At 42.9% G+C, this 22,615-nt stretch overlaps 1 protein-coding gene across 1 annotated transcript in view; it reads left to right on the forward strand.

Annotated features, from left to right (window-relative positions):
• Positions 1–22,615, forward strand: part of lrig1 (leucine-rich repeats and immunoglobulin-like domains 1) — a 36,214-nt gene that overhangs the window by 5,924 nt on the left and 7,675 nt on the right. Inside the window, exons 2-8 of the mRNA XM_086198660.1 lie at positions 7,565–7,636; positions 9,928–10,002; positions 15,988–16,125; positions 16,503–16,646; positions 18,316–18,459; positions 18,930–19,073; positions 21,054–21,197. Coding sequence (XP_086054786.1) covers positions 7,565–7,636; positions 9,928–10,002; positions 15,988–16,125; positions 16,503–16,646; positions 18,316–18,459; positions 18,930–19,073; positions 21,054–21,197 — 861 coding nt within the window. The remainder of the gene's footprint in view (positions 1–7,564; positions 7,637–9,927; positions 10,003–15,987; positions 16,126–16,502; positions 16,647–18,315; positions 18,460–18,929; positions 19,074–21,053; positions 21,198–22,615) is intronic.

Raw genomic sequence — 22,615 nt, forward strand, 5'->3', positions numbered from 1 at the left:
CCATAGCAACACTGCTCCTACTTGTAATTAAGTTTTCCTTTATTGTCAGTTGTCAGTTTGAGCTGTGCGTCGCAGACTGACAGATGTAGGAGCTCTGAAGTGAACTGCAGAAAAGCTTCTTTTATTCTCCATTTTATGAATATTTCAGCACTTGGGCTGGATCGCAGTAACAGCAGCAGCAGCAGCAGCAGCTCTCAGCGGTGCTTAGCCCCTTGTGGTTTCAAGGGCAATTCTCACTACGCAGCCCTGTAATCTTGTGGTATTGGGAGTGATTATACCAAGTTTGTTTATTGTCATAGTTTCCCCAGCTCTGTGACTCGCATGTCCTCTGGCAGATATTTTAAAGTCACAACTTGAGCGTTTGTTCAGGATGATATTATCATTGGCACTGATTTTTATGAGCTGCTCTTCACGTTTTGAACTTCCTTATCAGGCTGTTTGGTGTTATTGTGAAAGTACGGAGCCTTGATGTGGAAGTGGTAAGTTTATTTTATTGTAAATGATCTTCTTTTAACTAATTCATGAGGATACGTGAGCAAATGAGGAAGAAGCAGCTAAGGTTGAGTTCTCCCTCCAATAACGACAGATAAAAGCTGAAATTAACATGAAGATATGGAGTGAGCTCACGGCCTCGTACTGGTTTTAATGACTATCAAACAGCTGCTGCTGCAAGTCATTCTACAGGAATCCAGGGAGCAGAGTAGACTGCGCTTTTTGTGAAGACACATTCGGGCGCCAGGTTTTTTTTTGTTACCCCCCCCCTTCTACTTCGAAGTCGGTGATCAATGAATCATTTGAACGTTCTCTACATCTGGTAAGAGTTTAGAAATCTGGAGAAGATGTTAGCAAAAAAAAGCGTGACTTGGATGTAGAGTAAGAGGTGCATGTGAAGCAACCCCCTGAAAACATGCGGGGCTTTTGAGAAGCGAGGAAAACTGGGAGTTCTAGCTTAGGACAAACACTTCTTTTGGCTTCGAGATATGGCGAAGAAGCATCAAAGCATCACCGTCTAGACAGCCACACATTTACATTCACTTAGATGGTAAAGATAACACTTTTATTTCACCGCCAGTTCAAGCAATTATTGCTGTCCTAGAATAATAAACAGTATATGGGGAAAAATTGGCCAAATATTTATTTTTTTCCCTCACTTTGAAGTTTGGAGCAGAAGGTCAACTATCTGCACAAAACCTCAGCAACAGCCCCCCTAAAGAGACATACCCTATTTGTTATTATTTGAAATTAAGTAGGGACACTCATTTCCTCTCACTTTTAATGAAATAGTCTGCCGCCATTTGTAAGAAATGTTCTTGTTATCATGCTAGAAATCACATTTAATGCATGAACACGTGGCTGTGTGTGGAGGACACATGGACGCTTTATGGACAGCTTGAGTGTTACTTTACTTCTCATCTGGAGTGTTGAGGCTGGCGTCATCAGGCCTGGCCACGAGTTCACGTGTTGCCTCAGGGCTACTGCAGACCCTTTTCCCAACCTTCTCACTGTTTGTTTGGAGGGTGCTGCTCCATCCTCAGCTTGGGTCCCAACAGCAGTGCACATGGCCCCAAGATGTGGCCCGTCTTCCTGCCTTGGAAAGCTTCAGAGTCACGCTTCCCCAGTTTGACTGATTTCAAAGGCTTGAGCAACTCCTTTGTTGAGGTGGTGTGTGTGCGTGTGTATGTTGTGCATGTTTGGGGGGGAGGGTGACCTAAGTTCTTGTCACTCTCCCAAGATCTCTCACTTATGCCTGAGCACACCAGAGGATTACCCAATCGCAACGTTTTAAAAGTGTAGCAGACCACAGATATAATGAGATATTCAACTGATTTATGATATTTAAATCAAGAGAACACGCAATGGATAGGAAAGTCAAGATTCTGGACCACACACTTTTATATGATTTCAGGAGTCAAACATGACTGATTGATTTATAAATCAATAAAGCTAATCTCCAGATTCATCAAGGATGGACATAATCTTGAGTTCAAGTGCTACATCAGAAAATTGTTGGGATATTTTAGCTCTAAGTTCCAGATTCAGGTTTCAAATCATTTTTTTCCTTGTTTTTACTTTATATACGTGACAGACACTTCCTGATCAATTGGCTCTCTGTGGCTCCCGCAGGTTTCTGCCTGCTGTACCATTTCACACGACAGGATTTCAGTCAAATATATCAAACATAATCAAATTTTATATGTATTTGAAAAGTGGCATCCTGGTGACCTGTCCAGGTTGTATCCCAACTCTCGCCCCCCCCCCCCCCCCCGCGACCCTTGACGGATAAGCAGTATAGAAAATGGATGGATGAATGGAAAACTGGAAGACGTAATGGCTTAATTCGACTTAAAGGTTGCGACTCCGATTCTGGGATCCTTTGAGCAGATATGGATTCAGCCTAAAGCGGCACGGTGGTGCAGTGTCGCCTCACAGCAAGAAGGTTCCGGGTTCAAGTCCCAGCTCGGGCACAGGATCTTTCTGTGTGGAGTCTCCATGTTCTCCCTGTTCCTGTGTGGGTTCTCTCTGGTGCTCCAGCTTCCTCCCACAGTCCAAAGACATGCAATTGGGTCTAGGCTAATTGGAGTGTGAATGGTTGTCTGTCTCTATGTGTTGGCCCTGTGATGGACTGGCGACCTGTCCAGGGTGAACCCTGCATCTCGCCCGTAGCTGCAGGGATAGGCTTCCCTTAACAGGAATAAGCGGAAGAAAATGGATGGATTCAGCCTATATTTGAGTCATAGGCAGCACTGTGCTCTGATTTTTGCACATCACACTTATCTTAAAAACAGCAAATCTAACTTGTCAACTCCTGCTTTTATCCTGTCAGACTTGATAAGATAGTGTCTTTTTGACTGCTTCCTCTGTTTGACTGGGGTGTAAAATGGTGGTCTGGAGCTGGTGTTAACTTTGTGTACACTCTCACTGCAGTTGCCTGGCTATAAACCAGCCCTTAATGACAGGAAGGCTGGTGTGTGTGTGTGTGTGTGTGTGTGTGTGTGTGTGTGTGTGTTACACACAGGTTATTATTTGACTAGTTTTATGATGCTCTGAAAACGAGCACATTAGAAGGGTTTTGTCTCCCAGCTGGGCCGCAGAAGGCTCATCACTGACATCACTTAACACTTCCAGCGAGCAAAGTTCACACTACATTTATCTATAACAGAAATAGGAAAAATAATGATGATGTATCTGTGTGTAAGACCCCCCCCCCACCTTCTCCGTCTGATCCTTCCTCTCCCACACACAGACTCAGGGCTGACATAGTGTCATATACAATGACATCACTTCTCTACTTCAGCTTTCCTCTACTCCCACTACACCCATAATGCAGCTATTTTTTAAAAGCGTTTAATGAGTTTTATATGTCAGATCAGCTACATTGTGGAACAGTGACGGTCTACTGCAGGCACAGAGCCCCAGCTGTCTCTCTCTCGCTCTCTCTCTCTCTCTCTCTCTCTCTCTCTCTTTCTCTAAGATGGCTCTCTTTATTGTCAGGCAAGCCTGAGAGGAGTTTCTCAGCTTGGCAGGCTAAGATTGACACTAATGTTTCAGACTGCCCATGAATCCTTCCAACAACTGGCTGACTCAGGATGACATCACGTGAGCTGTATATACGAGACGAATGGGGATAGAAGACGAATAACTATTATGATTATCAATTCATCTCACGATGAAAAATGCTCTTTATGAGTCACTAGACTCACAAGCTATGCACATTATTGGACCATAACGATATTAAGGGGGGAAAGTCTGTAGGTAGGTATAATTTGTGGTTGGTTTTCAGTTATAGTCAAGATTTTCCACAGTTTCAGGGCAACAGGTGGTTGAGGATTTGTTTCTGACATTGTGTTCTGGTTGGTTTTGCTGCTGATGTTTGACAGTTTGTAGAAGCTGTTAGTATAACGTGTGTGGGTGTATGTGAAGTGTTTTTGCTGTGGTGGCTGGGTGGGGTTGGAGGTGGGAGTGTAACTACATCACTCCAACCCAGGCCAGTCTTCACTCCAACTGTCCTCTTTGTTTCATGTCTCAGTTCTGCTGAGAGAGATGAGGTTATGCTGACCGTTGTGTTCACTGATGGTCAGCAGTCTGCTAAAACTCAGTCAAAATGTTGCATAAATGAGTCTGGCCTGGATATTTGTAGACCTTTCAATCAATGAAACAATGTGGTAATAATAAAATCTTCAAAGATTACCCTAAAAGACTTTTTTAATTGCTGAAGCGTAATTGTATATATATATAGATATGCAAATTCAGCTTTATCTCAGGAAATATGTGCACATTTCCAGAACAGAAATCTGAACATGTGGTGACGCTTGGTTAAAAAATGATTGTTTCATTTTGTTGATGGATTAGGGTCCATATATCTGAAAATTTCAGAGCAAAAAAAAAGACGAATGAATAAAAAGTGGCCTAGTCATAAAATTTCATCTAAATCAGGCCGTGGATGATATAAAACAGACCCTGTGTAAACTTTCAGAGTATAGTTTGCAAAATAGTGCATCAGATTTAATTAAATAGACATACAGAGTACATTGAGCCACAACAAGGTAGAATACAATAGAAGTTCTCTGTATATTGTGCCTTTTGTGTTACTGAGATACGCTCATTTAGAGTCAGGTCCAACCTGCTTTCAAATAAATGTTGAAATATGGATTCAGGATTTTTTTCCTGCTCGTCTGAAAGAATGCATAAATCAAACTAGACTAAAATCTCAAAATTGGTACATGAAAACAAAATATATTTTCCTACTGTGGCTTGCCTTGATTTATCACATATTGTCCTTGGTTAGTACCTGGCTAAGAGAGTAGGGATGCACTGATTGCCCAGCCAGGGGATGGAATTGGCTGTTTTTCAGTGTGACTGGCCTGACTGTTCACTGGTTAGCGTTACGTTTTTCAGATTCCTAACCGTTCACTTACCCAGTGCCACAACATCTAAAACTTTGAAGGCTATAGTTGTGAAAGTAAGCAAAGATCCAGTAACCTAGTGCAATCTGGGGGAAGCTGTAAGAGTAATATCGTCTGGAATTATGAACATAAATTTTCCATTTCAGGAAAGGTGTTTTTTTTTATATTTTGTATTCTATCAAGTACAGTTCTTAGAATGTCGGAATCGGCGGGTATCAGTGTGACACAAAAATAGAAGAAAATGTAATCGATGTAGCTGTAAGAGAGCGGTTGATTTTTTTCCTCTCCTTCGACTGATGTCTATTTGTCAAAACTCGGTGTCTCTTATGATGGAGTGTAGTGTTTGACACACATAGGATCTAATGAAGTTGTAGTGTTTTAATCACAATGTTCCTGTTTCTAAACATCCTTTTTCCGTTAGGTCTCATTTTCTCAGTACACACATTTCTGCTAGGCAGGGCTTGCGTCTCCTGCTCTCCCCCTGCGAAGCACTTAGAGATGACTCCGAGGCCTCCAATCCCAGCCTGGCAAATTCCTTCACAAACGGCGTGATTTTTAAGGCCACTTTCTGGAAAGCATTAACTGTGCTTAGAATCCCCCCCATTTCCCCTTCCTCGTGAGGGGGGGTTAGCACCTTGGGTTATCACCGTCATACAGTAGTTTTTAAAAAGCTGTGAATCGTATCTGATATGCATGAAAATAAATCCGGCTGAACGAAGAAAAACAGTTGTGTAAACACCAAAGGAGATTGAGACTCTTGCATGCTTACACACACACTCACACACACACGAGGACCAGTTTTGTTGGTTACCGTGGCCTTTAGCACCTGTACAGCAGGTTTTGCACTCAAATGCAACTTTTTTTTCCCTCCTAGTCATTCCTTTGTTCTCTCTTGGCCTGTTAGTGTGTGAACACAACAAACAATGTGTGAACCAACATCCTTCCACCTGTACGTGCTGAAATGTTAAGTTGCTATGTGCTTGTAAGGTGACAAGTAAAATTCCCTGATGTGTTTAATGCAAAATGTATGTCAATAAAACTGGATATCAAAATGACAGTGTTCCCCCTAGTTCCTCCTGTCTGAGGTGTGTGTGTGTGTGTGTGTGTGTGTGTGTGTGTGTGTGTGTGTGTGTGTGTGTGTGTGTGCGTGCGTGTGTGTGTGTCGGCTGAATATACATACCTCCAAGGCAGAGGCAGGCCGTAGGAAAGCTGTGTGATTTTTCACTTTGCTGCACCATAACGAGGTAATTGCCTCCTGTTGCAGGGGATGACAATTTAGTGATCTAGACCACAATGGGAGGTGCCCAATTAAATGATAATAACAGAGACACAAATGCACACCTCCTTGTCAGGCCTGTGCCTGGAGGCCAGAAACATGCTCTGCTATTATCTCGTCACACACACAGACACACACACACACACACACACACACACACACACACACACACACACACACAAAACAGGGAGAAACACTTGGGGAGAGAAACTGTCATTATCTGCAATCAAGCACAGAAGACAAGAAAGTGAAATCTGTCTAGTGAAACGGCATTAAATGGTATTAAAAAGTAAAGTGTGTGAGATGGTTCCACACTTTTGCTGTGGCTTCTTTGTGTTTGCCTCAGGAATTCTAGGTATCCAGAAATCAGTGACATAAAGTTGTATTACATGACAGGCCTAATCTCATAAGGAGTTGCAAAAGAATGCCCACAATTTCTGCCCGCTTTTTGCCCCCGTGGTGGTCTTCTAAGGCTACAGTGGGACAAGAGGACATGGAATGTGTTGCATCAGGTGAAAGTGTCCCCACTCGGTGGGAACAAGCGGCCATCTCTCGCCAAGCCTGCGAAACATTCCTGGGCCGTCTCTCACGTCTGGACAGAGGGATGGAGGGGCGGGAGGCAGCGGGTCAGAGCTGTGGGCTCCCTTTGTCTCGCCTAGCCTCACCCCACCATGCAAACACAAACACACTGCAGCCTCCTCTCTGCCAACAGGCTGTGTGCCAGCTAGGCAAGAGGTGTGTACGAGTGTGTGTGTGTGTGTGTGTGTGTGTGGGGGGGGGGGGGGGTGTCTGACAGAGATAGTGCTTGTTTATGCTTGATATAAATTTGAATCATATGGTATGGGAAGCTCAACCTGAAATGCAGATGTGTATGTGCATGAGTCATTGTGTACATGCGTGCGCACACACACACGCACACACACACATAGTAGATGCACACACTTCCTCCTTACTCTCCCGCTCTGTGTTAGGGGTAACACTATATTACTGGACAAATCACTCTCTAATCAGCCTCTATACAAGTCAAGTGGCAGCTGTTAAATATACTGTTTGCCTAAAGTGCCAATTGACTGCTGCAGATGGAGGGCCTGTGGGTAATGTTTAGAAAGTGAGCCAGGAGGAAGAGACACTGTATCAATAGTATTGATCGGCCCTCCTTGAAGGCCGGCTGAATAGATGAACTGCTGTGTTTCCAAGCCTACTTAAAGTGGATGGATGAGGCTGTTTTGTCGCATGGGGAAAATAATTGTTGCTATTGATTAGATGTTTTATTTTAACTACTGAAAAGTGCCTTTGACAAGTGCAATAAAAATAAATGTGGCACTATTTTTACTGTTAAATGCAGGAGTAGACATTGATGTATTCCATTTTTCTCTGTTTTCAGAAATCTTGGCCATAACAAGCTAGCTAACATCAACGCGGAAGACTTCGCCAACCTTCCCAATTTACGAGAGTTGTAAGTATTCCCCTACAGTATATACATACCACACTCCAAGTCACAACGGTAAAAGAATGTCCGGCACTCTTCACTCGATGCTCACCCACAATGTATAGGTTGAATAGCATTTGGCTTTTACGTCTTCATACTGACAGTTGTTGCTGGAGGCATAATTTTGGTTGTCTGTCTGTCCACCCTATTCTCATGAATGCAACATGTCAACGGGTGGGAATTTTTCTACTTCTGGCACAAACATGTACCTGAACTCTGGGTAACTAATAGGTTAAGATGATCAAATGGCACTATTATCTCACTCAAGTCATTTTGGACCATAACTCAAGATGTCGTGAGCTAACTATGAGAGAGTGTCACTCAAATGTCGAATAGGATATAATTAGGATATAATCAGTGAGGTCAGTCACAGTGTGATATCATAATATTCCGCCAAACACTTTTTGGCCTTTATTTGCAGAGATAGAACTGCAAAGTGGCAGTCTTAATGTCTCATGCTGCAAATGTGATAAAACAATCGTGTACCAGCAACAGACACCAGGAAATACTTCATTAGTTTATGGGATGTGATGTCAGTCATGTTGTGTATCTGCTACATTACAAAAAAACAACCCATGATGAAGAAGTATATGACAAAATATCTGAGCAGTACATAAATGTAAGCCCTTTTTTTAAAAATTCTTGTGTTATGCATTATTAAAGTCAGCCTTGCAGTACATTTTCAGCCAGGTCTATCCCAGTACTACAGCTAAGCTATGAGCACTTATGTGTGTGGATGATTTTTAATTAAATCTTTAAAGGGTCAGGTGTGATTTTCATCAGTCCACTAAGTCTGTTGTCCATCCCAAGGCTCTGCCCCACATTTGAGTATTGCTTACACTCCAAGTCTGCCGATTTCTGCTTCGGGACTGAAGTTGCCGCTCTCCTAACACACTGCTCTCGCCACACACCCTGTGTCGACATTGAATTACATCCACGGTTGCCACTCTACTTCCTTGCAGCATCCCCGTATGTGTTGCGTTGAGCTAAGCCCGATTGAGAATAAAGTGGCGGTTTTCTATATTAAGCATCCCCTCCACCACCTGATACTGTGGCCACTGCTGGCCTTGTAAATATTTTATATGGTGAGGAGAGGACTTGGCTCAGTGTCACTCAGCACCAATGCACAAGACACATACACACACATACACTAGCTAACTGGTGATACACACACTGGTGACATCTTCGTCCGGCTGGCCAGCCAGTCATACGCTCCTTGACATCTGTTTTACTCCCATGTTATTTTTGTTTTTTAAAAGGATGATTTGATATCTGCCGTGTGGCAGACATGACAAGTGGGGTTTGAAATTGATTTACACTGTTTGTTTGAATTCATCCTTATGTGATGGAGCATGTGGAAAGGTCCCAACTGTCCCAGTATCTCTAGCTGAAAGTTTGTTTAGATGTTATAAGATTCAGGTCAAATGAAGAGTAGCTTTAGTTTGACACTTGAAGTTTAAACGAGACCTCTGCCTTGTCTGGTCACATAAAGTTGTTGATGGGTGTCACTGTTTCATTCTTTGTCATTGGAGTCCTACAGGGATGACACATGTCTGTAGGTCAACCCAGAAGTTAATATCACCATGGGTTCCCCTTGGCCACAAGCTGGCTGCTTCGATGGATTTTAGATCACTCTAGAAAATAAGATGTCAAGACTTCCAGGTTTATTCAACAAGATTATCACAAAAGAACACCACTTTAATGATTTGGAAGTGTAAATGCAGTCTTTACAAAGCAGATGTTATGCCACGGATGGGTTATGTACTGCAGATACATTACCCCAATGTCACCACAACTCAGTTCATGTTTTTGCATTTTTTTTACTGTCTGCATCAACTTCTTTGTGGACTTATTTAGCTAATAGTTAGCAGCCACAGTTTTAAAATAAATACATTTTCAAATTCAGTGTTTGCTGACACATTTTATTCTGTAGAAAAAAAATTAAAATACTTAACGCTAGTGCCACAGATTTTATTTCAGGCTTTATCTGAAAACCCACTCAAAAATTGCTTACACTGTGAGACAAAGTAGGAGGATATACAACATTGCTAACCCATTTTAGGACTCATACCTGCATCACCCTGTTTGGGATTCAAACTAAAGGTTTTTATTATAAAACTGCAAATTTTACTCCTGTTTTTTCACTGTACAAGTGTGGGGTAAGGGGGGCTTTATGAAGTGTACACACCTCCTAACACACTATCATCTGTTTTCCTCCAGGTCACAATAAACAACGACTGTGCCATTGTCTCTTTCAGGTGGCTGAACCACAATGAGCTGACCTCCATACCAGATTTAGGACAGGCTGCTTCTAAGATTGTATCACTCTACCTGTGAGTACTGCCACTCTTACTACTTACTTAGCATGGTACCAGACTGATCTGGTTCTCTGTTACTGTATTCTTAGGTCAGTGGCCTCTTTGAAATGTTCTTGAAATAGTCCCATGACGTCTGTCGAGGATGCAAATGCTTTAGGTAACTCTGCATTAGTATTTGAGAGGCTGCAAAATGTAAAGTGACGAATGTGACCAATTATATAAAAATGTATAAAAAAAAAACCTCAACATTCCACTTGAGCTCTGTTGGCATGAGTATGGAGTTCTGTCTTGAGCGATTAGCATGCTGTCAAGTAAATAACTAGTCGTATTAGCTGGCCATGTGGTCTAGTCTACAGCGAGTGTCAGCTCGTATATAGCTCTAACTTGGTTGCTCCCACTTGTGAAGCGGTGCCTGTGGGGACTGCCTGCTTTGGCATCTCACTGGATATTTACTGCCCTATTTGGAAGGGTGTGTGTGTTCTGTGTATGTCACAAATGTGAGCCCAGTATTCCATCAACAGCACATCAAGTTTTACATTGCTGAAAGTAAATTTTGATGGAAAATGGCAGTTTTGGGGTGTTTTACATGCTGCAGTTTGGAAGGTAGTGAATTGATTCGTTAATTTTTGTGACCGTAATAATAAATGTGAAGTTCTTGACATGTAGATGATACTCCAGATTCTTCTGAGTCAGAGCTTATTTTTCATTCAACACTTAAAGTATTAAAGTAGTCAGTGTTATCTATACACAGATATTTTTTTGTATTACTGAAGAATGTCTTTAGGAATGCAAGCCAGTGAAAGGCTGTCCAAGGAAGACCAAAATAGTCTCTGAGATAAATATCAAAGTGCTGTAGCTGTTAGATTACCTGGAATAAGATCCTGTCAGTTTATATTGGATATTTTAGATTCAACAGTCATGTCAGTTTTCCATCTGTTGAATGGGCTGGTGATTTCCAGAGTGCCACATTTTTTTTTCCCCTCGTCTGACCAGTGAACATTCTTACAGCTCACCCATCCTGAAACTATAAAGTCTAACCCAACAGTCATTCTAGCGCTAACGATTAGCTTCACTCTGTATTTTCTTTTGCACCTTGCTAGCATACAAGCCTATTGCCCGAAAGCTTGCAGCTGCTGCTTCCTGTAACACTGGTCATCATCATATCATTTTCAGTGGTGAGCAACGGGGGAGTCACACCTTTGCCTCTCAGTGTGTCATCTGCCCGCTTCTCAGAATTCATCGTGATGCATTTACGTTGTCAGACTAATTCTGCTCTGGTTAGTAAGGAAAGATTTGAGATGTATGTGTCATGTTTCCGAAGCATTATAACTGTTAGATTTGTCATTTGAATTATTTTTCTTTTAGTCTGGATCTTTTGTGTCCAGTGTACCTGGCATTTTGCATTCGATATTAAACAGACTGGAACAAGTTCAAATTGCTGAATTGCAGCCCCTCCAAATGATCGGGGTGTCTTTTTTTGGCTTGACTTGAAGCCTGTTGCTAGGGGAAGGCCTGTGGGCCTGATCTTAGTGCAGGCCAGAGGGAGGGTCGGATATTTACAAAGCCACACAGCTAAAGTGAAGGCTCACTGAAGCACTTGCAGCTGCAGCTGTCAGTCACATGGCTTACAGTAAAATGGGTAACAGAGCAGGGTAAGAAGGATGAGGCATGGAGGAAGGGATAGGGCATGTGAATAGCGTCAGATCAGGGTGACATCATCGTGCGGCGAAAGCAGAATAGTTTAGAGGAAGTAATAGAAGAGGCTGTAGGAGGGTAGTGCGAGGCAGAGGAAGGAAGATCAATGCGTATACTTGGTTACTCCCAAAGTTAAATCCAACCAGTGATGTGCTTGTTTAAGAAGGATCTGGTGTTAATGGGCTGGTTCGTTGGTAGTCACTTGCAGGACTTTATATCTCGTGTAACCACAGACATTGGAGCCCGTGGCAAACCTCAACGTGAATCACCCACCTATGGCTATTCTGGGCTGTGGATCATCAGCTCAAACCACCCAGTTGTAGGCGAGCAGCGAGGTCCAAAGACCCGACCCTGAATTTGTTTTCAAAGATTTGAAAATTCAAATTCAGTTGGAGTAAGGATACTGATGTCTCATGATATAGTTCAATTTACAGCAGTCCCACTCCAGTACTCACACCATAGTCCTTCTTTAAACAGATTCATCACAGATCTTGCAAGTGTTCACATACTATTCAGATCTGCTAGCATAGCAGATAGCATTTCCTCTACCTTACTTTCCTTTTCCCTCTTGCAAAAACTCTTTGCATAACAAAATGCTGTTTGTTTGCCACGATGAAGGCATGGTTTGGTAGTTAGCCGGCCCATGTAGCCACTTCAAACCTATAAAGCATTGAGTCCTACTAAAAACTATTGGCTATGGATAAATGTAAATACAGAAATAATGATACACAAACAATTATTCACACCTATGGTACTCAATTACACAAGCTGAGGTCACAAAACTGCCTGTTTGCTAAAATGAGGTTAGGCTGGGGAGTTTTCTCTGGCCCCCTTCCAAACCTTACCACCAATGATATGTACAGCCATGCTGTCCTCAAACCTGGGTGGATTATATGTGGGTTATGTAGGGCCAGTGTGTTCTCCATTTATTCTTACATGGACTGTCAATGTCATTGACATCATGACAATGTTGCCCAGCCCTGGAATAGCCACCAAACATCACGCATGCTTTTATAAAGTTTCTCAAGAATCTCTACTCCAAATTACTTCAAACTCCTTCTTTAGATCTCCAGGATGACACCTACAAAGGTTAAAATGCATTATATCAGCCATTTAGGAGAAGATTGGAGATCACGTAAACATTCTCTCCTTTATCAGAGAGATGCCTCTGCCAGCCCTCGAGTGTTCTTGTGCCATCCATGGAGGATGGTCTGGAATTCTGTCTGAGTTCAAGCTTGTGTGAGACAGTTACACACAAACACACACACAGCAAATAGGTCGAGAATTTGATTTCAGCCACTCATCAACAGTGAACTTCTCCTATGTGGTTGCTACTGTCTGACTTCCTTTGAATCCTCAAGTGTCTCTCTCTCTAAATACCGGTGAGGTCTGAAAGGACTGATGGTCATGACAAATTCAATACCAAAAATTCTGTCCATTAAACCATATGTGAAGTTTCCCATATATTTAGTAAGAAGTGAATTTGCTTGGAGTGTGAATCTGGTGTGTTTGAAAGACTAGGTGCAAGGAATTTAAAAACAGTTGATACAATTTCTGGTTTCATCACTACTATTATACCTCACTGTACACTGAATACAGCAGCATTTAGTATTCACAAACCATGTTAATAGTAAGTTGGCAGAAGTACTAGAAAGGAAAAAAAAAATCATTGTTACAGCCTCAAACCAACAGCAGAGTGGCAGGACCTTTCCCCATTGTGTTCATTGTCCAGCCCGTCAACATCAAAGGGGACCTTTAAAACAGCTCAGCGTAGAAATCATATGGGCGGCTGGATGATCTGATTTTTTTTAATAAGTCTCCTGCCAGCTTCAAACAAGAATGGACAAGCCAAACAATCATCCCCAAAGATGACACTGCAAACAGGAGAATGGGCATGCTAGTGTAAACCGCTGATGCACTCCGCAAACATCAAAAGAAGTGTCAAAATGAGCCGGACTCATGCTAATCAGACGGTCAGTGGTGCACATTTAATGAGATTTGGAATTAAGTGGAATCAAGAGTGAAAAAGCCCCCAGACATCAAAGGGAACAAGAGTGAAGCAAACTCTTTATCAGAAATGTTACTGTCTGTATGATAATCAGTTTTTATAAACACTACTATTGTGTTTGCAGGCTTCAAACACGCTGAGCGCTTGTGCTTATCTGTCTCTCACGCACAGCTGGGCTCTTGACCATGAGAGGGGGAGCCAGCAGAGGGAATTTGGTTCAAGGGGTGGAAGTAGAGCGGGGCAAGAGAGAGTGAGAGAGGTTAAACTCCACCGCCAGTTTGAGACTGATCTGTTTTTCCCACCAGAGGTCACCAGCTGTTGACCCTGCCTCACCCCTTCGCTCTTCTCCTCCCCCATTCCTTCCCTCCCATCTCTCTGCTCACTGTAGCCACTGTGTGTTGGTCCCATGTGAGCACGTGGTATTTGTATTGTGTGTTTGCGCATGTGTGCTTGCATGGCTCATCCTTAACCATTTCTGCCAAGTGTTTATTCAGGTGGGCACTGTGGTGTGACCCCCCCTCCTCCCCTCAGACGCCAATAAATGACTGTGTGTGTCCATCTGCTTGCTGGAGGCTAGAAAGGAAGGAGGGACTGACCTTGTTTTGACAGAGTTTGACTGGTGGAACACCTGCTCCCTCTTTTGCTTTCTTTGGCTCTTTCTTATACACACGCACACACACACACACACGCACAGACTATCCTGGGAAGTTGACAAGTTAAAATAAAGTGCTGAGCTTTAATTTGGAATGAAGAAAAGTAATTTGTTTGAATGCAAAACATGCAGCTGTCTTGGTTTTCCAACTATACGAACTGTCCTTGGCGTATTTATCACAACTAACCTTGATTTTAAAGCTCTTCATCCCTTTTTACTTAATGGGAACTTGCTTTTGAGGGAAGACCCACCATGTTTGCAGTGGAGTAGAGATGTATTTGAGTTTCTTGTGTGCCCTGTGGCCTCCTATGTGCTCTGCTGACACGTGAGTGTGTGTCTACTACTCTGTCAAGCAGTGTTTCCCACAATGCCCCTCTCCATATTTGAATGTAATGACTCACTTTTTCTTTTTCTGCATCTTTCTTTTTTTCCTTCTTTCCCCTGGTGGCAATTCCTTAAATAACCCTCCCAGATGACACAAGACCCCCCAAAAAACCTCTGGCTAACAAGAACTGACAAAGTACAGCTGAACCTTCTTTATACATCCTCCTTTTGTGCAAATATTCTTAAAAGTGAAGATGGTCACATTTCCTTTTAGGAAGTTTAGGAACAAAGGGTGGCACCTAATTGCTTGTGTCTTTTCAGTAACCTCATTAGGCCATGTGTTGAGAGCACAAGTGCAGGGCTGGTTCAGACTGTACCTGTCTCCGTGGGCCGCTAGCTTGGCCTCAAGTGCTGCTACTTTCCCAAGAAGTGACAACTTGACACTCAACACTGATTGTGTTATCTAAATGTTTACACTAATCCCCCAACTAGCTGATGATGTTGACAGAGAGGGTTACACAGGGTATAATGTAGAGATTCACCTAAAAAGTAATTTTTCAATCATTTGATTATTCTAATAGCGAGTGACTACTTTATGGATTAAGGGTGTCGATCAAATTCTACACTTTGTCGGGATGTAGCCATCCCCGCAATGTTCTATAATTGTCTCAGTCCTAACGCAGCCACAGACTATTGGGTTTTGTTAAAGGCTTTTCAAGAACCACCCATCCAAATGACTTCAATCTCAAGACTCAGTCTTAGTTCGATGTGGATCGGGTCTTGGAAATGTTAAGAAAATCAAATAACAGATGCATAAACACTCCTGTTTTTACATTTAGGTTCTTGTTGCATCCTTTCTTAGTTTTGCGTTTCTGTAAAAGTATCTGTAACTCCACATCTTTTGTTTTATAGATTTGGGCAGCACTAGAGAATTTCTCAGCCAATCGTTCATTCCACTGCACCCTGAAGCATTTTGAAAATCTGCCTTTAAGGGACTCTAGTTGATCACAGAGGCCTCATATATCTACCAGATTGTCACAGGTTTCCTTGGAATTGTTTAAAGAACACCAGCCACTGTTTGCTGGTCTTTAAGTACACATTCAGTGGTTGATGAAGACCACTTTGTTCTGTGTACTCTTGTCCTTCCGTGGCTAAGTGGGCCCAGAGAAGCGGGAGGAATTTGGAGTGTCTTTCTCTGTTGATGAGAGGGACGCTGAATTTGAGGTGATTTTCTCTCTCAGTCTTTTGTTGGGGCAATTTTCACATTTGTCATCATCAACCACACCTAAAGCATTTCACATCTGATTTTGTTATTTTCCAGGCATCATAACAAGATCAATAGTATTGATGGCGGACGGACTGGACAACTTGTCTCTGTGGAAACACTGGACCTAAGCAATAATGACATCACTGAGCTACGAGGGCACTCTTTCCCTGAAGGCCTCCAGATCAGAGATTTGTAAGTATTACTATGGTACATAACTCAAAAATCATTCAAGTGCAGCTATTCAAATCAAATAAGATGGACTGCAAAATCCTGGGAATATTCAATACAAAAAAGGTAAAAAATTCCCCAAATTGGAAAATAGAAAATTTTTAGAAATTAACAGGAAACATTCTACACCTGTCCAATCCTATATACGAAATTTCAGTTGAGGGGAATTTTATTTTACCCATATTTTTAGTAGAAAACTGTTAAATATATATATCCCAAATCTCACTACCAAAGCTGAATAATGTGTATTGATAAAATTGGTGAAAAATAACAAAGAAAACAGAAGTAAGTAAAATTACTGAACCCAGGCAGAAATGAAGTTAATGAAATTTTGTGTTCAGGTTCCTGAGCAATAACAAGATCACTGTATTGGAGCTCGGTGCTCTGGACCATCTGGGCTCCACTCTGCAGGTCCTGAGACTGAGCCGGAACCGCATCACTCAGATTCCTGTGAAAGCCTTCCAGCTTCCGAGGCTCACCCAGCTGTGAGTACCACTGGACTTCATCCATTTAACAATTGAGTCAGAGTGCTGACAAGCATCTTAAGCCCCTTTTACACTGCACCAAAAACACGAGTGAACACGGGTGTTTGTGCACTCTGAAAGGGTCGACTTTGCATTTTGACCCGCGTCCACCGACCCTCCAAGTGACCCGGGTGTTTAGCGGCTTGCCTCGGCTCTGCTTGGCTCGCCTGCAGTGTGAAAAAAGCAACCCGTGTTGTCTCAGGTTTCCCGCGACTTTCCTGTCACATTCTGATTTTGTCACTGTGCCGCCTGTCAGGCTGTCATTGTGGAAGCTCCGGGAAAAAAAATGAATAAATAAAATCAGGCTGGGCTGGGCTGTGAGAGTTGCTCACTCATCTCTCAATAAAGTTTTGGCCTCTGCAATAAGATCAGTCTTCCTGTTGATGTCCCAGAGACTTGATTTCACTCCTTTTTCTCAGACAATTTACATGTGTATGATCTTAGGTGAATTAATCTCTGCTTGGGACATCCCACCACTCGGGGAACCCTAAACGTGAACTGCACAAGCGCAATTGTGTTTATAAACAACTTGTATGGTGATCTTCACATCTTTTTTATCGATCATGGCAGCGCACTGGCAAGACCGTGAAGTCCACGAGCTGCTCGCCATCCGCGGTGAAGAGGAGATCCAGCGGCAGATTTCTGGAACCGTACAGGACACAGTGATTTATGGGAACTTTTCAGACATGGCGCACTTTTATGCGTTATGATGACGTCAGCGCGATGACGTACGAGAAAAAAAAACACAGGCACGCAGCCCTCTCAGCGGGAGCTCAGACCCGGGTCGCTTGAAGCTTGAATGCGCCCTAATGCCGAGCAAACATGGGTACAAAAACCTGCTTTGACACGCCTGTTTCATTGTGAAAGGGGTATTCGGATGAATGTCTTCGTCATATGTTGTCTATGATGATGGATATTTGTATTCTCGTGTAGTACTTATTTTACCTCTGTGGATTGATAAGGTCTGACTGGCTACATTATCAGTGATTTATTGCCTTCTTTTATATCCTCAAATAGTTGGTTTAGTCCCTGCACCATGCTTCATTATCTTAATCAAACGTCCATCCAGTGTCTCAGTGACTCCAGTCTAGAGCGCAAAGGGGACTCTAGTAAAGAAAGAGGATCCCACAGTTTCCCCAGGTGTCTACAGTTGGAGAGGTGGCCCCTCGTTGGTGATAGTGCACCTTAGATACAAAAGAACCTGCCAGGATGTTTATATTTGCTAACATGGGGGCCTGTGCACGCGTGTGCACGCACACACACACACACACACACACACACACACACACACACACACACACACACACACTAAATGCACAAACTCTATATGCAGAAAAAAAGACTCTGACAGGTGGAAAGACACCACCGAGGAATGCCTGCTGAGCTGGGGGCTGTTAACGGCAAAATGCTCCAAATGAAGCATGCAGGCTACAGAATCCTTTGGTTTTGACCTTGGTGTGATGCATGCTGATGGAGAATGAAAGCAAAACATTCCTCAGTCAACAGGAAAAAAATGTTTTCCTGCATTTAAATGTTGGCAATATTGTGAAACAGTTTAGAAAGTATGATCAAGTGTTTCACAGATGTTCCCCCGTGTTTTTTCTGTGTTTTTTTTCCATCCAACCTCCAGTGAGTTGAACAGGAACCGTATTCGTCAGGTGGAGGGTTTGACCTTCCAGGGTCTGTCCCGGTTGGAGGTGCTCAAACTGCAAAGAAACAGCATCAGCAAGCTGACTGACGGGGCCTTCTGGGACCTGGCCAAGATGAAAGTCCTGTATGTATCATAATTAAAAATGAACCAAGAAACATAACATGAATGGAATTGTCACAAATAAGTAGACTAAGTTCTTGCGCACACATCTTTATCATAAACATCTCACAGCTAATATCAAAACCAAACCTTCTACTTAACACATGTGGGCGTAGCACTTCAGCTGAGAGCAAGCCTCTACCTGTTACAAACTGTTAAATGAATACTCATTAATCATCAAAATAAAAAGAACAATTTTGTACCCTTACTTGAACTTACTGACAATCGCTGCAATCTCACATTCTCTCTACTTAATACTTGCAATTACATATAAAATAACACCATAATAGTTAGAAATTGCTTTGTTTTTTTTTTAGAAGTGGTTCCTCCAGATTTAGCCTGCACAAGAATGTTCATTATATGATTTTGCCTACAATGCCCTGCATCTAGATCCCTTCATTCTCATAATGTTGCTCCATTTCTGTCTAATTCAGCTACCTGGACTACAACAGTTTGACAGAGGTGAACAGTGGCTCCCTGTATGGCCTGACTTCCCTTCAGCAGCTTTTCCTCAGTAACAACTCAATAGCCCGCATCAATCCTGATGGATGGAAGTTCTGCCAGAAGCTGAGGGAACTGTGAGTACCAGCATGTAAATTAGCCTGAACACCCAAGCTTTCATGCCAGATGTCCTCTAGCAAACCCTTTAGGAGACAAGCTGTTAGACCTAGAACAGCAAAGGGGGGGGGGGGGGTAAAAGCAGCAAAGAACATTGTTTCAGTTTAGTCTAATGTAAAAAAATAAAGCTTGTATATTGGTCACATCAACTGAAGAATGACAATTTCCTCTCATCAGTCTCTGGGGAATTAAACCGACCGTCTTCCAGTCAACCCATATCGTCAAGCTATCTTACCCAGGGTTAAATGACATTGTGCTTTAACACTTAATACGTGAAGCTATTCTCAGGATAATCCTGTTTATCCCATAATTAGACCCGGGCTCAGCAGAACTGAAGCCCTTCGACAAGAGTTTTTGTGCTCCGTCTGAGGTAAACTGCCGTGTAATTCTCTACTGGTCGTGTTGTGGTAATTACTCTGAAGGATCGCATTCACGGTCATTGTCTGGTGAATGATGAGTTATTATCTGAGAGCCTGTCCTCTTCTGTTGACATGACTATCACTTTACTACTGCAAAGTGCTACGCTCAGCTGAGGCGTTGCTAACTGCGAGGTAGCCTGGTTTATCTGTGGCACCTGTGTTTGTGTATGCGTAACAGTCAGAAGGGATAAAGAGGTGGACGGCGTAGATGTTAGTTTGCTCTGTCTATCTCCAGGCCATTTCCTGTATCCACATGTATGAATGACAAATTGCTCCCTGCGCCGTGACCCCTGCGGCTGATAGAAGTGAGTGACTTGTCTTTATGAGGAGCCTGCTATTGTGGTCCCAATAGGCCAGGCTGAGCTGGTCATCTCCTCACACATGACTGGCCAAGCAAACCTGACGCACAGCAAGGGCCACAGGGAGGGCAATAAAATACACAATACTTCTTTTGACTGCTGTCTGAAAGATGCCATTATGGAATATATTGTGATTTATAATCTGAATTAAAGAAAGAAAGAATAATGGCTCATCTGCAAAATATGCTCTTAAGTTGTCAAACAAATACTGAGACCTTGTTTAAGGCCAGGTGTGAATGCCTAAAACTATTATTATTTTATTATTATTATTATTATTATTATTATATTTGGTACTCATTTTGACAATTGAATCACCTTTTTTGAGTGACTAGACATGCTCAAAAACTCTAAACCCGTCACCTTATGTTCAGGGGGAAAGTTCTCCACAGAAATGCTGAAAAAAATGATCACTGGCCATGTGTTTTGTCATTAATGCACAACATTCACTTGGCAATAGACTTAAAAAATCTGATGGTGCCACAAACTAAGTCCCCTTTGTTAATTTTTCCTTTCAATGCATGACCATCCCCAGGGGTTGTCGTGTAATTTTACTTGCTTCTCAAACCTGTGGTTTCATTGCGACCTTTTCAGCATTCAGGTGTCATTTTCACCAAATTCCGAAAGTAAATGAAACATCTTGGACATCCATGTAATGTTTTCATCCCATTTGTATTTTCTCTTGCCTGTTAAGAAAAATAGGAATGAGAATGCTCTTGTATTTGCAGGCTGCGGCCCACATGAGTGACAGTCTATTCTCCTAGGGTTTACCACATGCTCAAGTACGCTTATAAATGGAGGTTGTAGACATGTAAAATTCCAACCAAGAATTTCTTTTCTTCCCTGTCAAAACGCTCGGACCTCTCTTGAGCTCTGAGGTCTGCTAAGCACATTCTCTGTTAACATTTTGTGGAAAAGAAAAAAAAGTCACAATGGAAAAACTTATTGGCCAAAAAAACAATTTCAGCCATAAAATTGAAGTATAAAGATGTGAGCTGCCTCACTGTTTTGCCAGCCTGACATCTCCTTCCAGACCTCACACAGAACATTTCTCTTTTATCCCCCTTTTTCCACTCTCTCTCTCTTTCTCCCACTCTCTCACTGTCTTGGTGTCTGCCTTCCTTTCCTCTGCACTGTCTGTCTTGCTCTCTGTCTCTCTCTCCAGGAATCTGTCATACAACAACTTGACTCGTCTGGATGAAGGCAGTCTGGCTGTACTGGGGGATCTCCAGACCCTCCGTCTGGGGCACAACTCCATCAGCCACATCACCGAGGGAGCCTTCAGAGGTCTCAAGGCCGTACGCGTCCTGTAAGTATACCCCCCCAACTACCATTAGCAGACCCAAATCGCTCCAAACAACCCCCGCATGACTGTTTCACTCCCGCAGACAATAATGAGATGTGCCACTTGGGAGCAGTGAAAGCTGAGATGTTTTAATATTTCACTGTGATATTTGATATCAGGCTCAGATAATCCCTTTAGTTGACATTAGAAAGTACAAGCTGCTCTGTTTCATTTTATTTTCATAGATTTTACAAGGTGTCCTTGCATCACTTCTGTTGAGGTTTCTGTGGCAACTACCTTCTGTCTCTTTATTTCTTTTGTTTGGTCTTGTTTTGTTGTCAACACCGGTTCTCAACAAACTTGAATCTAAAAGGTTCTGTGTCACCAATTCCCTGGAGGACACCCCCTCCTGCCCCTTTTTAGAAGCCGGTTTCTTTTCCGTCTGATCCACCTTTTACACAAAAAGCCCAAACAGACTAGAAGAAAGCTATAAAGATGGGGGTGAAAGAGAGAAAGTCAGGTGATTAATCCAGGAGAAAGACTTGGGGGTCTTGGTTCCCAACCAAGTTCCTATTGGCGGTGCCTCTGTTCAGTGAGAGAGGAGAAGCTTCTTTCTCAGTGGGGTGACGAGCCAAGACGCTTGAGGCCTCTTTTTTGGCATTCTGGGTGATAGATAACTAGCTACAGAGAAAGTAGAGGGTGGTACAAAGAGCTGAGTTTGGACTGCCAGATCTCAGCTTTTTCTCATGTTTCTCTTTCTTTGAATCGCCCACTTTGTTTCTGTTGGCTCTACCTTTTCAAAGCACACTAAATGCTCATTTCTCCTCCTCTGCAATGCAAAGTTTATTCTGTCATCTCCTCATTATCCTCCAATACATGCACCATCTCTGTCTGTCTGCATCTCTTTTCTCCCTCTCTCTCCTCTGTTCAGTCCTGCTTTCTGTGTCTTTGAGGCAGACCTAATCTAATCAGTGGTGGGGAGGAGAGGCAAAGGCGGGGCCCTGAAAAGGAGCTGGGGGAGCTTTAATTGGGCCTGTGCTGCTGGTCGTGCTGGCATGGGGCAGGAGCCTGCATTGGGGTGTGAAAGCTCCAAACAAGCCAGGCTGCCCTCTAATTCGGCCACGGGGGTTGTTGGCTCACTTGGGGCCCCCCTCCTCTGAGCCTGGTCCCCTGCTCTACAGCCCCCACCACTGGCCTTCCTTTAACAAGGCAACAGCCATTCACATCCAGCCAGCCAGAAAGAGTAGGAAATTGGCAGCCCTATTTCGACAGTGGCTAGTGGGGGTTGGAAAGAACTGGAGGGGGAAATGCTTGCAAGGCAAAGGGAGGTGTGGAGTGGTGCTATTGTGGGGTTAGCGGAGGGTGTGGTTGACCATCAACCTCAAAGACCTTTCTCAAGTTTGAAAGAAAGTCTTTTAGTTGTTCAGGAAAAAAAAGAGAAT

The sequence above is a fragment of the Aulostomus chinensis genome, chromosome 3 (assembly GCF_037954235.1).
Source record: "Aulostomus chinensis isolate RoL2024-O1b breed Wild chromosome 3, RoL_Achi_v1.0, whole genome shotgun sequence".
Lineage (NCBI taxonomy): Eukaryota > Metazoa > Chordata > Actinopteri > Syngnathiformes > Aulostomidae > Aulostomus > Aulostomus chinensis.